Source organism: Mastomys coucha, unplaced genomic scaffold, assembly GCF_008632895.1.
Source record: "Mastomys coucha isolate ucsf_1 unplaced genomic scaffold, UCSF_Mcou_1 pScaffold5, whole genome shotgun sequence".
NCBI classification, from domain to species: Eukaryota; Metazoa; Chordata; class Mammalia; order Rodentia; family Muridae; genus Mastomys; species Mastomys coucha.
Window position 1 is genome coordinate 73,985,452 of NW_022196911.1, and position 20,321 is coordinate 74,005,772.

Sequence of the window (20,321 nt, forward strand, 5' to 3'; positions counted from 1 at the left end):
GACCAGGTATGCTACATAGTGAGTTTGAGGCCAACTTCTTTACATGAGCCCCTGTTTCAAACAAACAACAAAGGAAATTCAATGCTATTTTAAAAATGTCTTGACCACATTAAAAAATGTATTTCTATTGCTCAGGTTAACTGTGCTTGCTACTCCTCCAAAAGATGTGAGTTTAGTTTGGTTCCCAGCACCCACATCAGGCAGTTCACAACCTTGGAACTCCAACTCTAGAGTATCCAGCACCCTCTTCTGTCCTCTAAGAGTACCAGGCATGCATGTGGTACAGAGACATACATGTAGGCAAAAGACTCCTACACATAATTCATTGTAAAACTAGATTTAAGGGGCTGGAGAGATGGCTCAGTGGTTAAGAGCTTTTCCAGAGGTCTTGAGTTCAATTCCTAGCAACTACATGGTGGCTCACAACCATATGTAATGGGATCAGATGCCCTCTTCTGGTGTCTGAAGACTACTCACATAAAATAAATCTTTAAGAATAAACAAACAACTAAATGCATGCAATGTGATGGCAAAGTTTCTGTCTTTAACCCAGGCTTTTTTTTTTAATGCATATGAGTGTTTGGCCTGCATGCCTGCATGTATGTCTGTGCACCTCCTGTATGCCTGGTGTCTAGGTAGGCCAGAAGACATCAGTGGGTCCCTGGAAATGGAGTTATAGTTGTGAGCTGCTATGTAGGTGTTAGGAATTGAACCTAGGTCCCCTGGAAGAACAACGAGTGCTCTTTACCACTGAGCCTCTTCTCCAGCCCCAAACCTAGAACTCTTAAAAACTGAGAACTTTTTCAAAATGGGGTAAGGAACATAAGATGACAAATCAACTAGATTTCTATCAGTCGGCTGGGAAGGCTTTATAATACTTTGGGACAAATGCAAGAGTAGGGAGGCATGGTGGCACATGCCTTTAGGCAGGACTCAGAAAGCAGGAAGCTGGGGGAATCTGAGGCCAGATAGCAAGTTCCAAGCCACCCAGAGTTGAATGATGGACCCTATCTCAAAATAAATAAAATTCCTTTTAAAATATTTTTAAGGGCTGGGTGGTGGTGACGCATGCCTTTAATCCCAGCACTTGGGAGGCAAAGTTTGAGGCCAACCTGGTCTACAGAGTGAGTTCCAGGACAGCCAGGGCTATACAGAGAAACCCTGTCTCGAAAAAAAAAATTTTTTTTTTAAAAGTTCAAGTCGGGCTGGAGAGATGGCTCAGCAGTTAAGAGCACTGACGGCTCTTCTGAAGGTCCTGAGTTCAATTCCCAGCAAGGACATGGTGGCTCACAACCATCTGTAATGGGATCCAATGTCCTCTTCTGGTGTGTCTGAAGACAGCTGCAGTATACTTACATTTAATAAATAAATAAATTTTAAAAAACCTTAAAAAAAAAGTTCAAGTCATCATTCCTGGTTACATAGTAAGTTCAAGGCTAACCTCAGACAATTTCTTTTAAAAAAAAAATGCCAGTAGTTGATTTCTGTAGCAGATGCCTTTAGTTCCAGCATTTGGGAGGTAGAGGCAGCTGGATCTCTGATTTTGAGGCTACCCTGATCTACAGAGGGAGTTCCAGGACAGCCAGGGCTACAAAGAAAAGCCCTATCTGGAAAAACTAAACCAACCAACCAACCAATCAAATAAATAAATGAGGAGAAAACATGACAGAACATAGAAGAACCATGAAATATCTAAGTGGAAAAAGAAGGAAAAAGCTGTCTGGGTGTGGTGGTACATACCTTTAATGGGGCAGAGGCAGGTAGGTGTCTGTGAGAACAAGGCCAGCCTGGTCTACAAAGTAAGTTCCAAGACAGCCAGGGAGGGCTACAGAGAAACCCTGTTTGAACAAAGAACAGAGGGACTGGCTCAGTGTTTAAGAGCACTGACTACTCTTCCAGAGGTCCTGGGTTCAATTCCCAAGAACCACACGGTGGCTCACAACCATCTGTAATGGGATCTAAAGCCCTTTTGTGGTGTGTCTGAAGACAGTGACAGTGTACTCATATACATAAAATAAATAAATCTTAAAAAAAAAAAAAGGAAAAGCTTTGGTAACACAGGCCTATAACCCCCTGATGTCAGGACTACAAAATTCAGTTGGGGAAATTATGTCCTTAGCAAGACCCAGTCATAGTAAAAAGAAAGCACCAATCCTAGACATATATGTTTATGCATCAAAGTATCTGAAGAAAAAAAACTATGCATGTATTAACAAAATTAGTCTGTATGTACATACATGTGTTTATACAAAAGTGTACATATAATTGGTCATTTCCTGAGGGTAGACTTGATCTACTTTTAGTTGCATTTATTGTTTTACTTATGACAAATACGGTTTTGGCCAAGGTGTTAAAATATTTTCCTTCCTATCTACTCCTCTCTATTCATATTTGTTACTGGGAGCACACTATCTTTGTATGAACACAGCTGGGATCTTACATGCCAACTGCCACAAGGACTGAGCATCCTATACACATTTGTGTGATACAAACTCTTCCTAACACTTACCTGCCTGGACCTCTCTGACACTATCCACTATTTATTTGCTGGGTCTTTTTGCTGGACCATGTATTAGTCAGGGTTTTCTAGAGTCACAGGACTTATGGAATGTCTCTATTTTGTATTTTTGAGACAGGGCTTTTCTGTGTAGCCTTGGCTGTCCTGGAACTCACTCTGTAGACCAGGCTGGCCTCGAATTCAGAAATCCACCTGCCTCTGCCTCCCAAGTGCTGGTATTAAAGGCGTGCGCTACCACCGCCTGGCCAGTGTGTCTCTTTTATGTGTTCAAGGCCTGCCTGATCTGAGTTCCAGAGCAGTACCAAGTGCACAGAGAGACCCTGTCACAAAAAAGAAATAAAATGCAAATTACTATAATTTGCATGTCTATATATATTCATGTGCGTGTCTGCATGCTTGTTCACATGTGTAGGGGTTTGTGGAGCCAGAGATCAACATATTTTTTTCAGTCACTCTAGACCTTATTTTTCAAGACATTTCCTGTTACTGAACCCAGAACTCACTGATTCATTAGACTAGCTGAGCAGCAAACCCCAGGGAATCCTCTCATTTCTACCTCAACTCCCATGTTGTTGGGATTACAGGCAAAAACTGCTGTACCCAGCTTTTCTTTGACAGGGTCTATGCAGCCTTAGCTATCTTGGTACACACTGTATCTTGGCCTTGAACTCACAGAGATCCACCTGCTTCTGCCTCTTCAGTGCTGAGATTAAAGCTATGTGCCATCATGCTAGGCTTTGCACCTAGCTTTTTATTTGGGTACTGGATATCCAAACTCGGGTCCTTAAGCTTTCATGACAAGCTTTTTACTGAGCCATCTCCCTATTCTTCTCCTTAAGTAGTTTTAAAATTGTCACCCATGTTCAAAGGGTTTAAAACAAGAAATTTTAATATATTTTATTTAACCTAGCATATCTAAAAGTATCTCACTATGTAATTAATATTAAAAATAGTTTTTTCCATACAAGGTCTGAAATGCAGTATGCATTTATATCTGTATTATATTCCCATTTGAAGAATTCAAAGCTACATGCAGAAAGCAGAAAGTTACTGAACAGTACAGTTCCTGATGAATGCACATACCCTGACATAACCTACAGTTTCTAACATTAAAGCTCTTCTTTGGTTTTCTTCTTTTTCTTCATACATTAACACTTCTAAATTGGTCTGTAATTTCAGCATTCAAGAGGCTGAGGGCAAGGAAGTGGTGATGTGGGGCATGCCTCTAAAACCTGTACTTGGCCAAAAAAAAAAAAGCCCAGGCAGTGCCTTTAATTCCAGGACTTGGGAAGCAGAGACAGCCCGATTTCTGAGTTCGAGGCCAGCCTGGTCTACAGAGTGAGTTCCAGGACAGCCAGGGCTACACAGAGAAACCCTGTCTCAGGGGCTGAGAGATGGCTCAGCGGTTAAGAGTACTGACTGCTCTTCCGAAGGTCCTGAGTTCAAATCCCAGAAACCACACGGATCTGATGCCCTCTTCTGGGGTGTCTGAAGACAGCTACAGTGTACTTACATATAATAAATAAATAAATCTTTGGGCTAGAATGAGCGGGGCCAGAGTGGGGGGGGGGCAGAGAGAGAAGAAAAAGTGTCTGAAGACAGCTGCAGTGTACTTACATATAATAAATAAATCTTAAACAACAACAACAACAAAAACCCCTGCACTTGTTTGAGAACAGCCAGGGCTACCCAGAGAAACCTTGTGTGTGTGTGTGTGTGTGTGAGAGAGAGAGAGAGAGAGAGAGAGAGAGAGTTAATAATATAGCAAGCACTTAAAATAGATCATCATAAATGTACAGTCAATACATGCCAACTATTATGCTAGTAATCCTGTTCCAGTAGGCTCCGAGGTTAGACACAAGAAAGGCCCTGAAATTCTGAGGAGGCGGTTACCTAAGGCCGCAGTTGGGCACTTAGGAACTCCCTCGGGCCGTTAGGAAACTGGCACCTCTGCCTGGGCAGCCCAACCCTGAGTGAAGTGCTGCTCACTCGGTAGCCGGGGGAACGCAGCCATTGAAACAGGACTCCTCGACTCTTCGGCTGCCCACAGAGCCCACGACAGAAGCACACCAGGCTGCCCGACGTTCAAGTGGAGGCGTTAGGCTGAGCGACCGCGGCCCGAGGGGACCGGACGTGACGCACGCAGGTCCCGCCCACCATACGTACCGCAGCCCCGCAGCCAATCCGGAAGCGCGTATTGGGTTCAAATAGAGGCGGCGGGTGAATGTGGCGATTTCGACTTGGTCAGATAAGTGATCGACTTGAAGATGTGGAGAGTGAAAACACTGCATCTCGGCTTGTCGCCTTCGCCCCAAACGGTGAGGAGAGGATTCCCGCGGACAGGGCGCTACCTGGGCGGGGCAGGGCCCAACGAAGTGGGGCAGCGGGAGGCATTGTTGGCCCCGGTCTAGCGGTTGTGGGACAACACTCCCGGAGGCTGAGCCCAACTGTTCTCACACTCGCTTTCTCTCTCAGGGGAAAACAGCTATGAGAACTCCTCTCCGAGAGCTTAAACTACAGCCCGAGGCCCTCGCCAATTCCGGGAAAGGTCCCTCTGTGCTCTCCTCTCTGACCCCAGACCTGCGCAGGCTGGAACTGAAGGTGAGATTTTAGCTTCACAACTGGGCTGTTTGCCCAGGCTCAGATGCTCAGAGGAACAGAGGGCCAAGGCTGGAACATAATTAATAACGATAATGAAGTCTTCTACTTTCGTGACATCCATTTACAGCTATTCAGGCCAACAGAGAGGTGCCCTGGGGTGGTTAAAACGAATCCACTGAGAACCCACACCTCTATTTAGCTGGGTTCAGGTTTTTTTTTTTTTTCTTCCTCTTTTCTTGTTTTAGACCTTTACCAAATTCCTGAGAAATACTTAGACTGGCACATTTATGGAGAGATCCGTCTCCAAAGTGTCTATGTCCATCTATCTTCTGGGATAGTTAGAATTTTCCTGTATCTAATACTTTACACTGTTACCTTGCAGAATTGCCTATATTGAGCTGTACCTTTCAGTTAGAAGGTTTTCTATTGTTATTGTTATTATTGTTGTTGTTGTTTTGGTTTTTTGAGACAGGGTTTCTTTGTGTATCCATGGCTGTCTTGAAACACTCACTGTAGACCAGGCTGACCTGCAACTCAGAGATCTGCCTGCCTCTGCCTCTCCAGTTCTGAGATCAAAGGTGCCAGCTACCACTGCCACCACCCAGCTTTTCTACTTTTAGATTTAGGTTTTAAAAAATGTTTTAGATTTTTTTTTTTATTACTTGCCAAAGGACTTAAGAGAAATAGTGCAAACTGCTTTTGTAAAACTTGTGAAGAGAGGAGTTTGACCCCTGGGTTTGGTTTTGTTTTTCTTTCAAGACAGGGTTTCTCTGTATAGCCCTGGCTGTCCTAGAACTCACTCTGTAGACCAGGCTGGCCTCGAACTCAGAAATCCACCTGCCTCTGCCTCCCAAGTGCTGGGATTAAAGGCATGCGCCACCACCACCCGGGGCCCCTCGGGTTCTTTAAAGACATTTTGTAGAACTTACTTGGGAAATTGTCTTGAAGAAATTGCTATCATTTCCTCATCCTGTAGGGAGAACCATGAAGCCTACCATTCTTTCAAAATATGAAAGTTTCCTTTTTTTTTCTTTGACCATGATTTTGTTATTTTATTTTGTGGTGCTGGGTATTGTACGGCACCTTGCTGCCCGGATGACAGCAATAACGACGAACACACTTAGACTTCTTCTCTCGCGGTTTACTCAGGAAATTTTCTTTTGTGTTACAGCTCTCCTAGATGCCCAGGTGTTACAGCTCTTTTTGATACCTAGGTATTACAGCTCTCCTAGGTTCTTAAGTGTCACAGCTCTTCTTGATGGCATGGCTCTTCTTGGCTCTTCTTGATGTTGCTGCTGCTGCTGCTTCTTCTTTCTTCTTTCTTCTTCTTCTTCCTAGGTGCTGCAGGTCTGCTTGCTTCTGTGGAGTGGCCTGGAATGGCTGGAGACAGCCCCTTATATACCCGAGCTTGAGCTGCCAAGTCCTCCTGGATTGGTTCCCCAGCAAACCCTCATTAGCATACACCTGCTCGGGAGGGCCGCATGCGCAGTGGAATAGTCTGTTGCTACAGTGTATCAGGAACCGGCGCCATCTTGGATTTTATTGTCCAAGCGGCTGCCTACAGGGTATTAAACCTAGTTCTTTGTGCTTGCTAGACAGACACTACTACTAAACTATACCCGCAATCCTATTTCATTAACTTCATCTATTCTGTCTTTAGTACTGAAGATTTTTGTTAGTTTGTTTGGTTTTGGTTTTTTGAGATAGGGTTTCTCAGTATAGACTTGGCTGCCCTAGAACTTACTCTGTAGACCAGGCTAGCCTCGAACTCAGAGATCCACCTGCCTCTGCCTCTTGAGTGCTGTGATTAAAGGTATGTGCCACCACCAGCTGGCATTCCTGAGCGATGGCATTCTTGAGCGATCTCTGAGTTACCCTGGTGTAACTCTAGATTCTGAGAGAACTTGCAACATTCCCCATCCTCTATTCTGTCTTTCCTACCATATCTTGAAACTGCCTGCAGTTTCACAAACTGGATTCTCTCAGGGGAGGGAACAAGGACCTGAAAGAGAATTCGAAATGCTAGAGAAATCACGAAGCTGAGTTAAGTTCCAATCAAAGCTTCAACTTTACTTAGAAAGGCCAGGATTTTTATAGTTACACCAAAGTGAAACCAAATCTCTAGGTTACATGATATTTGCATAACATAAACACTGCAGAAAAGGTCAGGTGTCAAAGTCCCCGGCAGCTCCGGAAGGTCTTCAAGCAGTGGGCATTGTAGTATCTAAACCTGAACTTCCAGGCAGCTTCTTCAAAGACAAACTGACAGAGAGCTTTTGTCTTAGCTCCCCAGTTGGTAGCCTCCAAGCAGAGACTGCCAGAGGTCCAATGGCTGAGTTGAGGGGATTAGTAACATTATCTCTTAAGATGTTGGTTGGAATTAGAGAAAAAACATGGCAAGGTCATATTCAAGCTAAAGTCTCCCTTTGGCATAAATAGATTTGCTTAGTCTGTTTATACTATGGGCTGCATCCCCTATGTGTATGGGATGCATAAGGATCCAAAGTGGTTTCCTATCTTTCTTTTCCTACTAGTAGTACTACGTAGTAACCAGCAAGGATTAGCCTAACTTCTTACCTCAAAGGAGATAATAAGGACTCTGATTTTTCTGAGTTTGGATATTATGATGTATCCCCAGTTATATGTTGAGGGCTGAATTGAATTGCCTTAGTCAACTATTTTGTTTCTTTTGGCAGGAAAGGAGCAACAGCTCATCTCCAGTGGATGTTATCAATGCAGATAACTCATCTCCAGTGGATTTTAACAATACTGAGAACACCTTCCTTTCAGAACAGTGCAGCCATCCTTCAATGTACGTAGAAGCTTGTCAGCGTGAATCAGATCCACCTCCTGAAAGCAACTCTCCTTTTACTACTTTGGAGAAAGCAATAGAAACAATGGATGACTTTGTAGTGGAACCCATAGATGATAGTATAGTGAGTACTATGGTTCTTTTACCCTTCTCATTAGGGCAGCAGCAAGACCCAATGCTCCAGGCTTACTTAGATACCACAGCAGAGCAAAATAAAAGCTCTCTAAATGAATCCTTGGGGCCAGAAGATCTGGTGGAAAAGGAGGTGGCACCTTGTGTAGAAGACAGCGTAACAGAAATTGTTGCTATTAGGCCTGAGCCACCTAAGTTTCAGGACCCTCCATTAAAACACAGCAACACTGAAGCTGCACCTGTGGACTCAGTTCCTTCTGAAGATGTCTTGAATTTCTCTATGGCTTGTCTTTCCCCTTCAGCTGTCTTGACCCAAGATTTCTCTGTCAATCATGTTGATCCAGGGGAGGACACTGTAGAGAACAGAGCTCTACAGGAAATGGAAAAGAGCTTTCCCACATTCCCTGAGGAGGCTGAATTGGGAGATCAAGCACCTGCTGCAGATGCAGAAGATGTCTCATCCTTATACTTGTCATCAAGGCTAATAGAAATGGGACCCCAGGAAGCTCCAGGCTCAACAATAGAAGATGCCAGTGGGATTGCTGGCGTTGAGTCAGAGACTTGGATGTCCCCATTGGCCTGGCTAGAAAAAGGTGTGAATACATCAGTCATGCTACAAAATCTCCGCCAGAGTTTATCCTTTTCTTCTGTGCTTCAGGATGCTGCCGTTGGCAATACACCCCTCTCCACTTGTTCTGTGGGAACTTCCTTTACCCCTCCAGCACCACTGGAAGCAGGCACCAAGGATAGTACTATAAAGACAGAGCGCCTCCTCTTGGGGTAAGTGACCTCTAGGCATGTGCCCCTCGAGCTCCAATATTCTGCATCTGCCACTCTAATCTCTTCCCCTTCCTGTCGTCTTGTCTTCTTTCCCTATGGTAGCTGCCGTCCTCCAGATCTGGCCGCCTTGTCCCGACAAGACTTAGAAGAGAATCTGTTGAACTCCCTGGCCTTGCTAGAAGTTCTTTCCCACCAGCTACAAACCTGGAAGAGCCAGCTGGCTGTGCCTCCCCGCGAAGCTCAAGACAGTAGCACACAGACTGACAGCTCTTCTTGTGGGGTAAGAAGCTTCTCCATAGGCCTTTGAGGATCCCAGTGGACCCTCTGCCTCAGAAAGTAGGCTGAGAAGCTGCCAGAGAGAAACGAGGATGACTTAACCACAGGCTCAGTCATAGAAGCTGAAGTAGGATGACCTCAAGTTCAAGGCCAATCGGGACTATAGAGTTTGAGGCTAGCCTGTCTCTTTTTTTGTTTTTGTTTTTGTTTTTGTTTTAAAAACTAAAGATTACTAGACAGTGGTTATGCATATTTTTAATTCCAGCACTCAGGAGACAGAGGCAGGTGGATTTCTGAGGCCAGCCTGATCTACAGAGTAAGTTCCAGGACAGCCAGGGCTACACAGAGAAACTGTTTTAGGAAAAAAGAGAAAAAGCCAAAGCTCTGGACATATCTTAAACCATTTGGCATTTACTGGATTGAATACATCCAGACTGTCCAAGGCAAGTAAGCAGAGGTTTTCATTTCTCTGGTGCTCAGAATTGAATCCAGAGCCTCTGTGTGCTAGGCAAATCTAGAGCAGTCTCTTTAGCCCAAGTCAGGGAAGTTTTAAAACTTCTTCTTTTTGGGGTGGGGGGTGTTTAAGACAGGGTTTCTCTGTGTAGCCCTAGCTGTCCTCCGCCTGTCTCTGCCTCCCAAGTGTTGGGATTAAAGGCGTGCGCCACCACCGCCCGGCTTAAAGAATCATTTTCTAAGGCTGGGCAGTGTGTGTAAGTATGAGAGAGAGTGAGAGAAAGTGTATACATAGCACCTGGAGGCCAGAGGCCATCTTCTGGGAGCTGGTTCTCTTCATTGTCAGTTCTGGGAATAGTACTAGAGTTGACAGAATTGTTTGACCATCTTGCCAGCCATTAAACATTTCTGATGAAAGTTCACTAAAATTTTTTGTAGATGTCCCCAAAAGGAGTTCCTGGTTTTGAGTGACATGCCCTAGTTATTCCTGTTATTTTATTTATTTATTTTTGTTTTTGATTTTTTTGTTTTTTTTGTTTTTTTGTTTTTTGTTTTTGAGACAGGGTTTCTCTGTATAGCCCTGGCTGTCCTGGAACTCACTCTGTAGACCAGGCTGGCCTCGAACTCAGAAATCCGCCTGCCTCTGCCTCCCAAGTGCTGGGATTAAAGGCGTGCGGCACCATCGCCCAGCCTATTCCTGTTATTTAGCAAAAGGATTTAGTGTTGTTAGAATGGAAAACAGTCATGAATTTTTGCTGGAGCATGTTATATTATGAGATTACAGTAACCTCAGCATTCAGGAGAGAAGCTTCATGTGTTCCTTTATAGGAGAATCCCAATAAATTTTCACTGGATAGAATTAGAATGCTATTGCAAGAAAATGCATGAGACCGGAGATGATTATCCTGAAATAAGCCATACCCAGAAGGACAAATAATACATGCTTTCTCTTCTTTGCAGACCTTAGATTTTAATGTTGTGTCTATGTGTGTGTGTGTGTGTGTGTGTGTGTGTCATTAAACTAGAGAGAAGACCATGAAAGGGAAAATGAATAAGGGGAGAGAAACAAAACAAGATAAACAAGGAAGGAGTAGGGGACAGGGAGTGAGAGGAGGTCTGAGAATGCCAAGCAGTGCTGGGATTGCAGAGAGCGTCAGCACTTAAAACCACTTCTGAGCACCAGGCATGCACGACATGGATACACATGAAATACTCATACACAGAAAATAAATCTAAAAATAAAAAGATTTTTAAATGTCATAATGAAACCCATTGCTTTGTACATGCTTTATTTATTTATTTATTTATTTACTTATTTTCTGTATATGAGTACACATTGTAGCTGTACAGATAGTTGTGAGCCCCACTCTGGCCCAAAGATTTATTTATTATTATAAATAAGTACATCCATCAAGCTTTCCTAGGACCAAGGACCTCTCTTTCCATTGGTGCATGACATATGCAGCTGGAGCCATGTGTACTCCTTTGTTGATGGCTTAGTCCCTGGGAGTTCTGGGGGGGTCTGGTTGGTTGATATTGTTGATCTTTTCATGGTGTTGCAAACTCCTTCAACTCCTTCAGTCCCTTCTCTAACTCCTCTATTAGGGACCCCGCACTCAGTCCAATGACTGGCTGCTAACATCCACCTCTGTATTTGTAAGGCTTTGGCAGGGCCTCTCAGGAGACAGCCATATCAGGCTCTTTTCAGCATGCACTTCCTGGCATCCACAATAGTGTCTGGGTTTGGTAACTGTACATGGGATGAATCCCCAGGTAGGACAGTCTCTGGGTGGTCTTTCCTACATATGTAGCAGAGGATGGCCTTGTCATACACCAATGGAAGGAGAAGTCCTTGGTCCTATGAAGGCTCGATATGTTGCAAACAAGGTCTGATTCGGCCTGCTCAAGGCTGGGGAAGGGCACATTAGACAAGGGTTTTTTATAAAATTATCTCACAGATAAAATGTTATGCAAAAGGGAGTTACAGCAGGAAGTTGACAGTAAGTTGAAAGCAGTGCTTCATTCTGTAAATTCACTATATAAGTTCAGCAACAGTTTCATATGGCGTTGCTTTACCATGCTACACACCTGTGCCTCATCCTTGGACCTCACCAAGAATGAATGTTGTTCTTTGATCATTAAATTTGTCTCAAGCCTATTTTTGCTTCCTAGTGCAATTTAAGTGCTTGTGACACAGAACTCTATTTGCAGTTTTTTATATTCATCTGCAGCATATTTGTACAATAGAGTTGACTGATGCCCAGGAATCATCAGGCTATGTAGTGGCAGCAGGAAAGGCACATCAGCAGCGAGAAGCATTTCTGGGGTGAAGTCTCTGGGGTCCATGCACACCCATCACAGCCATGCAAAATGGTGGGCCATCTCCACCAAACTCATTTGCTTGCTATAGCCTTTCCTACATGGCTTCTGACAGATATATAGGACTAAACAGAGACCTTGTCTCAACAACAACAACAAATTAAGAAGTTTAAAAAGATGTAGTATTGGGGCTGGCGAGATGGCTCAGCGGGTAAGAGCTCTGACTGCTCTTCTGAAGGTCCTGAGTTCAAATCCCAGCAACTACATGGTGGCTCACAACCACCCGTAATGAGATCTGACGCCCTCTTCTGGTGCATCTGAAGGCAGCTACAGTGTACTTATGAATAATAATAAATAAATCTTTAAAAAAAAAAGATGTAAGATGTAGTATTAATCTGTCATGGTGATCAACAGTCCAAATTCAAGAGGCAGGGACAGATTTGACACAAGTTTGAGACCAGCCTGATCTGTCTCATGAGCTTAAGGCCAGCTTGGAGTTCAGGGTGAGACCCCATCTCAAAAGAGAGAAGGGGCTAGAGAGGTGGCTTAAAAGTTAAGAGTAAGTTCAGTTTCCCACATCCACATTGGGGAACTACCTATAAGTCTAGTTCCATGGAGATCCTATACCTTTGGCCTCTTGAGGCACCTACCACACACATACACATAAGTCAAAATAATAAAAATAAAAAAAGTCAGACAAAAGCTGTTGCTAAAGATGCTCACAACCGGGCTAGTGAGATGGCTCAGTGGGTAAGAACACCGACTGCTCTTCTGAAGGTCCTGAGTTCAAATCCCAGCAACCACATGGTGGCTCATAACCACCCATAATGAGATCTGATGCCCTCTTCTGGTGTGTCTGAGGACAGCTACAGTGTACTTACATATAACAATAAATAAATCTTTTTTTTTTTTTTTTTTTTTTTAAAGATTTATTTATTATTTATTATATCTAAGTACACTGTAGCTGTCCTCAGACGCACCAGAAGAGGGCATCAGATCTCATTATGGGTGGTTGTGAGCCACCATGTGGTTGCTGGGATTTGAACTCAAGACCTTCTGAAGAACAGTCAGTGCTCTTCCCCACTGAGCCATCTCACCAGCCCCAACAATAAATAAATCTTTAAAAAAAAAAAAAAAAAAGATGCTCACAACCAAGCCTGATGACCTGAGTTTGATCCTTAGAATACACATGGTAGGAGGAGAAATACTGCAAGTTGTTTTCTGATCTGCTCATGTGTAAACAGTGACAAATATGTAAAGGTATAGAAAAAAAATTTAGCCAGGAAAAAAAACAAAAAACCTACACAAGAGATAGGGAGGAGCCCGGTGGTGGTGGCACATGCCTTTTAACCCCAGCACTTGGGAGGCAGAGGCAGGTGGATTTCTGAGTTCGAGGCCAGCCTGGTCTACAGAGTGAGTTCCAGGACAGCCAGGACTACACAGAGAAACCCTGTCTCAAAAAAAAAAAAAAAAAAAAAAAAAAAAAAAAAAAAAGAAAAAAAGAGATAGGGAGGAAATTATTTATCTTAGGATGTATTTTTTCCTTAAGATTTATTTTTCATGTACAAGTGCTTTGGAGGCTAGAAGTGTCAGATTCCCTGGACCAGAAGTCACAGCTGGTTGTGAGATTCTGATGTGTGTGCTGGGAATCTAACTTGCGTGAGAAGAAAGTAATTTTAGGACCAGTGTCCTAAACTAGCAGGGCCTGCAATCCCAGTACTTGGGAAGAGTGGGAAGATCAGGAGGTCAGGGCCTACCTCAGTAACTATGAGCTAAGGGCCCGCAGCCTGAGCTAGGTAGGAGCCTGTCTTTTATTTTGTTACTTGTGGTTGTAAAATAGTGATAAAGAACACTGTTGTAGAGGACTCATGCTGTAGCATCACAGACCTAGGGAGACAGAGAACACCCTTGGGGAAAGGATGGGCAGTCACTGTCGCTGTAGTAACGGTGGGTGGTGACTGTTGCGAGGGACAGTGCCCCAAACCCTTTCTTTACTTGCCGATACTGCCAATATAACTCTACTTTCCCCTTGAATCTGGAAACCATGGGCTCCTTGTTTCTCTAGCTGACCAGTTTCTTTCTATCTTGAAACTTCTTTATCTTTTTTTCTTGTCCTTGGCCTAATTTCATGTCCCCAGATCTGCCTTCTGCCCTTTTTCTCTGAAGCTGCCAGGTCCTTTGGGAGGCCACTGAAGCAGAACCAGAAAAAGGGAATGACATTCCATCAGCCATTTGCCATCGCCATGCTTGTCCGAGGCACTTGGCTGCCTCTTCACATTAATCTCATCATCTGCCTGACTGGCCAACTCTGAGCAGTGTGTGTGGCCCTATCCAGGACTTGTGTGGTACTCTGTGCAAAGGCACATGCTACCATAGGAATCCTGAGGATGATGTGACTGCCTCCTGAAGTCTGAGTGCCACCACTCAGTGACTCAGTATTGTGGCCCCTGCAGTAACCTCAGCAGAAATGAAAGCTCCCTATGGGAGGCAGGGGCCAGCCTGGGCTACAGAGAAAGTTCCAGGACAGCTTGGTCTACACAGGAAAACCCTGTCTCAAAAACAAAGACAAAACAAAAAACAAAAAACAAACAAAAAAAGAAAGAAAAGAAAACTACTCTTTGGAACACAGTGTTGCTTTGTAACCCAAGTGGGGTCAAATTCATGACCGTGCTGCCTCAGCCTCCCAGGGCTAGGCTAGGATTACAGTGTATGCTACCAGGCCTAACTTCTTTTTACAAAGATTTCTATCTGCCATAATAGGCAGCTAAAGTGCTAAAGTAAGAAAATAGGTGTTGGTTTAACTCAGTGGTTAAAGGGCCTACGTTCATATTCCAACACTGCCCCGAGAAAAGATGGAGGAGGGTAAAAGTGGGGGAAGAGGTGGAAGTTAGAATCAGTTGGTAAAGTGCAATGTGAGCAAGCTTGAAGACCTAAGTTTGATTCCCAGGAGATGGGTTAAAAAGCTGGCATGGTGTGCATGAGCTTGTAATGGTGCAATGATTTTTTTATTCATTTAATGTATATGAGTTTTTGCCTGCATATATGTCTATGAGCCTACCACTTGTGGGCCTGGTGCCTGAGGAGCTAGAAGAGGATTAAAGGAGTGTCCTGTCACCAGGCCTGGCTGCATCCAACTTTTTTTTTGTTTTGTTTTTCAAGACAGGGTTTCTCTGTATAGCCCTGGCTGTTCTGGAACTCACTCTGTAGACCAGGCTGGCCTCAAACTCAGAAATCCGCCTGCCTCTGCCTCCCAAGTGCTGGGATTAAAGGCGTGCGCCACCTCTGCCCAGCCCAACTTTTTTTTTTTTTTTGACTGCTCTACATTGTTTACTGTATATGAATTTTACAAATATCAAGTGTACTAGCAGTAATGGTAGAGCTGGAGAGTATTGTACCTTCTCCAGGTTGCACAGCGAGAACAATGGTGTGGTGGAACTTGTGGCCCTTTCCAAAGCCTCGGCTCTTTTGGCCAGCAGTTGTTAGTCCACACTATGCTTGTGGACTAGTTTGGTGATCCACTAGGTTTCAGGATTTCTCCTGATAGCTGTATGGAATGGATCAATTAGGATAACCTCAAAAAATTTATATGTGGAATCTTCACCAACCCAGTAGGAATTCAGGACTCTCAAAGCCCCACAATGGCACCAGCTCTCTCCCCTGCAACAGACTGAAGGCTTTGGGCAAATTTCTACTGTTAACACCATGGTGGATAGGCTTGCCATAAGTTGCACCCTTAGGAACCGGGCATTTGCAACCACCACGGCAGACACGAGTCCTGTAAATGACATAACCTTGCTTAGCCTTGTACCCCAGTCTTCTGGCTTTATCAGGCTGGGTGGGGCATGGAGCCTTGTGCAGCACAGAGAGCTGGTGGTATTGCCAGCAGTGGACTCTCAGAAGAAAATGCATCACATCCAACTGCTTCTTCCTCCATAGCTCCTGGATGTATTTGTGTGCACCCATCTTGGCTCACCTGATGGCTGCTGCCAGAGGAAAGGCCCAACTTTTTTTTTTTTTTAAAGCTTTTAATCCCAGCACTTTAGGCAGAGGCAGGTGGGTCTCTGAGTTCCAGGCCAGCCTGGTTTACAAAGCAGGTTCCAGGACAGCCAGGGCTACACCGAGAAACCCTGTCTTGACCCGTCCCCGCAAAGTTTATTTTATGTGTATGTGTGTGTGCTTGAGTGTGTGTATAGTACACCATATGTATACAAGTGGCTGCAGAGGCCAGAAATGAAGAGAGCATTTGATCACCTGGAACTGGAGTTACAGGCAGTTGTGAGCTACCTGACTTCAGCGCTAGGTGCCAAACCCAGTCCAAGGGACTGACTTTGTGTCTTGTGGAAGGCCACCAGTGTTGTCAACCACTGAGCTATCTCTCTAGCCCTGAACCCAGCTGTTTACATGGGTTCCAAGTAGCTGGATGCGGGTCCTCATGTTTGTAAGGCAAGCATTTTACTAAGTAAGTATCCAGCCCCCTCTAGGTCTTCTTTCTCACCTGACTTCATCTGATTGTGAGCTAACTTTTCCATCTCATATGAATGGTTCTTGTAGCTCATTGGCATGAAGGTGCATTAGAGGCTGCTGCTGTATATTATCCATCTAAAAACTAATTATTTTTTTGGCTAGGTCACCAAGACACCTAAACATCTTCAGGATAGCAAAGAGATTAGACAGGCTCTACTGCAAGCCAGGAATGTCATGGTAGGTATTGTTTGAACTTAAACCTCTGTTGGGGGGCCCTTGTGAAGATAAGAATTGGAGGATCCTGGGTTGTTATCAGCAACATCTCATTGTCAGTGACTTTTCCCTTCATTTCCTTTACCGAGTATTTGGTCTAGCCTTGCTGTCTTTCCCTCTACAGCAGTCATGGGGTCTAGTCTCTAGAGACCTGATGTCCTTGCTTCACCTGTCCCTGACACACGTGCAAGAAGACAGAGTGACAGTGAGTCAGGAGGTAAGCATCGTGCTGTGTGACTGTGGGTCAGGAGGAAGGCACAAGCCATAGCATCTCATTCTTCTCTTGTAGTCTCAGCGTGCAGAAACCCTGGTTTCCTCCTGTTCTCGCGTACTGAAGAAATTGAGGGCCAAGCTCCAGAGCCTCAAAACAGAGTGGGAGGAGGCAAGGCACCGAGAGGAAATGGCCCTTAAAGGCAAGGACGCGGTAAGGTGGCATCTGTCTGTGTGTGTAGAAGGACTCTGCTTTAAGGTTCTATAGGAATGACTTAGGGTGCCTTGGGGAATTAAGGGCTACTGAGATCTCAATGGTTATGGCCTTCTGTGCCATTTCTTCTGTTTTATACACCATGTCCTTGCAACCTTTTCCAAAAATAGGTAGAGGCAGTACTGGAGGCTTTCTGTGCACATGCCAGCCAGCGCATCAGCCAACTGAAACAGGGTTTCACATCTGTGCAAGAATTCAGAGGCCTTCTACAGGAGGCACAGACCCAGCTGGTAAATGTGTTTTCCTTTTCTGACAAGTTGCTATGTAAACCAGGCTGGCGTTGAACTCATAGAGACCTGCCCATCTTTGCCTCTTGAGCATTGGGATTAAAAGTATGTGCCAGCACTCCATGTTCAAGGGAGTTAGGTTAAGGGCATTTTTGTTCTTGGGGCCCATTATGGCTCCGAAAAGATGGTCATACACTCCCACTAGCTACCTCCGTAATCTCTCCCTTCCAGGTGGCGCTTCACACAGAGCAAAAGGAGCTGGCTCAGCAGACAGTGAGTCTGACTTCTGTCTTGCAGCAGGACTGGACATCAGTCCAACTGGATGTGAGTATTTGGGGCCATCACTATCACTCCCTTAGAGGCAGTTTCCCATCCTTGAGTATGCTCTACTGATCCAATTACTTTGGTAGTATGGGACATGGGCAGCTTTGCTGAGTCGGTCTCGAGAACTTACCAAGAAACTGACAGCCAAGAGCCGGGAGGCCCTTCAGGAACGTGATGCTGCAGTTGAGGAAAAGAAGCAGGTAACCTGGAGTGGGGGCTGCTTAAGCCTGCTTTCTCTCAGCTTGCTTAGCTGTAAGATGACGGGAGCCCAGTTGCCTTCCTTGATCTCAGCATCTTCACTTCAGTCACTTGTCTGGTCTCTGCTTGTTTCTGGGTGCAACTTCATCCTCTGCAGTGTTGCTCTAGAAGTTCGCTCTGCTGTCCACAGGAAAGCTGCAGCACATCCTGGGGCTCTTGACTTGTCAAGCACTACAGGGAGGGAACTGTCTTTTCTAGGTTGTGAAGGAAGTAGAACAAGTCTCTGCCCATTTAGAAGACTGTAAAGGCCAAATAGAACAACTGAAGTTGGAAAATGGTCGCCTTACTGCAGGTGTGTGCGCATGTGTGCAGGTGCGTAAACCATTGACCTGCTTGCTGTGTGGCAGAAGAGTAAGGAGATGCTATGAAATACTTGATTTGGGACAAAATTGTGTGTGTTTTGGGGTCCTGGCTTAGTGACCACCATGATGTCATTAGGATACATTATGTCATCTAGATCTCTCGGCTCAGCTGCAGATTCTGACTAGCACAGATAGCCAACTAAAGGAACTACAGAGTCAGCATTCCCATTGTGTCCAGGACCTGGCCGTGAAGGATGAATTGCTGTGTCAACTTACGCAGAGCAACAAGGAACAGGCTGCTCAGTGAGTTCCACCAGGTTATTGTGGCAATAGACCCAGCAGAAGGGTCCGAATGGGATCTAATAGATGATCTTTGGCAGGTGGCAAAAGGAAGAAACGGAGCTGAAACACAAACAAGCAGAACTTCTGCAGCACCAGGCTGTGTTGGCTAAGGAAGTGCAGGACCTGAGGGAAACCATGGAGGTAAGCAGCTCAGCTTGGAGCAGGGCTGGGGGTAGGGGTTAGGGGTCAACCTCAGGACTGACTCTTAACTGTTGGGGTTGAGATGAAGTTCAAGACTGGACTGGAGAAAGCCTCTGCCCCAGGCTTTAAAGTTCCCTTTCCCTCCTCCCTCCCTCTGTCCTCCTTTCTCCCTCCCTCCTTACCTTCCCTCCCTTCCTTCCTCCTTTCTTCTTCCCTTCATCCCTTCTTCTCTTTCCTTCCTTCTCCCATCTTTCCAGTTTGTAGATGAAGAGAGTCAAGTTGTTCACTGGGAGCTGAACCAGATTGAGAGTCAGTTGAAAGACACACTAGAACTACTACGGGAGCGCAGCCTGCAGTGTGAGACCCTCAGGGACACCGTGGAGAGCCTGAGGTAAGAGTACTGCTCTCTGCTCCCCACACTGCTTTTTCCACCAACTCTTCAAGAAGCCAGAGTCTCTCTGAAGAGAACCATGGGAGTGTCGAGCCTCTCTTTCTGGGGAGAAGTGTTCAGAGTAAGTACCCGATCTTTGCTCACCTTTGGGGTCCTGAATCTCAGGGATGAGCTGGCCAGCACTGAAGCAAAGCATGAGAAGCAGGCCCTGGAGAAGACACACCAGCATTCTCAAGAGTTATGGCGACTGGCTGAGCAGCTACAGAGTCTCACCCTCTTCCTACAGGCAAAACTCAAGGAGAACAAGGTAGGACACTGGGTTTCTTTCCCATATCATTATGGTTTTTTTTCTTTTTCAACTTTAGTTCTTAGAATTGAACTCAACCTCAAACATATCAGGCAAGCACTTATCACTGAGCTCCCTAGATGCATCTTTTCTTATATAGAATAGACTTTTCTTTTTTAAAATTTTGTTTATGGTTATGTGTGTGAGTATATGCTACATGTGTGCAGGTGCCTATGGAGGCCAGAAGAGGGCGTTGGATCCCCTGGAACTGCAGTTATCAGCTATTGTGAAATGTTCATGTGGGTGCTAGGAACTGAATGATCTAGGATCCTCTGGGAGAGCAGGAAACTGAGTTACCTCTCCAGCCAACTTTTTTTTTCCTTTTTATTTATTTTGTGTATATGAGTATACTGTAGCTGTCTTCAGACACACCAGAAGGGGGCACCTGATCTCATTCCAGATGGTTGTAAGCCACCATGTGATTGCTGGGAATTGAACTTTGGAAGAGCAATCAGTGGTTTTTTGTTTTTTTGTTTTTTTTTTAAAGATTTATTTTATATGTATAAAAGTACATTGTAGCTGTACAGATGGCTATGAGCCATCCTCTGCTGGCCCCACTTGCTCCGGCCCTGCTCACTCCGGCGTAATTTACTGCAGCTGTCTTTGGACGCACCAGAAGAGGGTGTCTGATCTCATTACAGGTGATTGTGAGCCACCATGTGGTTGCTGGGATCCGAACTCAGGACCTTCGGAAGAGCAGTCAGTGCTCTTACCCTCTGAGCCATCTCGCCAGCCCAGCAGTCAGGGTTCTTAACCTCTGAGCCATCTCTCCAGCACTCCAGCCGACTTCTTAAAAACCCCACTCTTGTTTCATTCTGTGACTGTCAATGATTTTAAGCTACCTTCAGGAACTTTTTTTTTTTTGAGACAGGGTTTCT

The 20,321-nt window shown here is 44.9% G+C and overlaps 1 protein-coding gene, 1 long non-coding RNA gene and 1 pseudogene across 11 annotated transcripts in view; 1 reads left to right on the forward strand and 2 right to left on the reverse strand.

The window, feature by feature from the left end:
- Window positions 1–4,656, reverse strand: part of LOC116079204 — a 16,917-nt gene extending 12,261 nt beyond the window's left edge. For 8 of the 10 annotated variants that reach the window (XR_004113808.1, XR_004113811.1, XR_004113810.1 and 5 more), the window contains exon 1: window positions 4,508–4,656. This is a non-coding gene — a long non-coding RNA (uncharacterized LOC116079204). Of the gene's footprint in view, window positions 1–4,411 lie in introns of all 10 variants that reach the window. The other 2 variants (XR_004113809.1, XR_004113807.1) reach the window with 1 other exon arrangement.
- Window positions 4,657–4,692: 36 nt separating this feature from the next.
- The window catches only part of Spag5 (sperm associated antigen 5), a 20,358-nt gene continuing 4,729 nt past the window's right edge, over window positions 4,693–20,321 (forward strand). Inside the window, exons 1-15 of the mRNA XM_031355043.1 lie at window positions 4,693–4,836; window positions 4,994–5,119; window positions 7,816–8,843; window positions 8,946–9,123; window positions 16,518–16,592; window positions 16,753–16,845; window positions 16,918–17,052; window positions 17,223–17,342; window positions 17,571–17,663; window positions 17,750–17,863; window positions 18,120–18,213; window positions 18,379–18,526; window positions 18,604–18,706; window positions 18,964–19,097; window positions 19,263–19,404. Coding sequence (XP_031210903.1) covers window positions 4,786–4,836; window positions 4,994–5,119; window positions 7,816–8,843; window positions 8,946–9,123; window positions 16,518–16,592; window positions 16,753–16,845; window positions 16,918–17,052; window positions 17,223–17,342; window positions 17,571–17,663; window positions 17,750–17,863; window positions 18,120–18,213; window positions 18,379–18,526; window positions 18,604–18,706; window positions 18,964–19,097; window positions 19,263–19,404 — 2,634 coding nt within the window. The 5' untranslated portion in view covers window positions 4,693–4,785. The remainder of the gene's footprint in view (window positions 4,837–4,993; window positions 5,120–7,815; window positions 8,844–8,945; window positions 9,124–16,517; window positions 16,593–16,752; window positions 16,846–16,917; window positions 17,053–17,222; window positions 17,343–17,570; window positions 17,664–17,749; window positions 17,864–18,119; window positions 18,214–18,378; window positions 18,527–18,603; window positions 18,707–18,963; window positions 19,098–19,262; window positions 19,405–20,321) is intronic.
- Window positions 15,253–15,854, reverse strand: LOC116077142 (annotated as a pseudogene).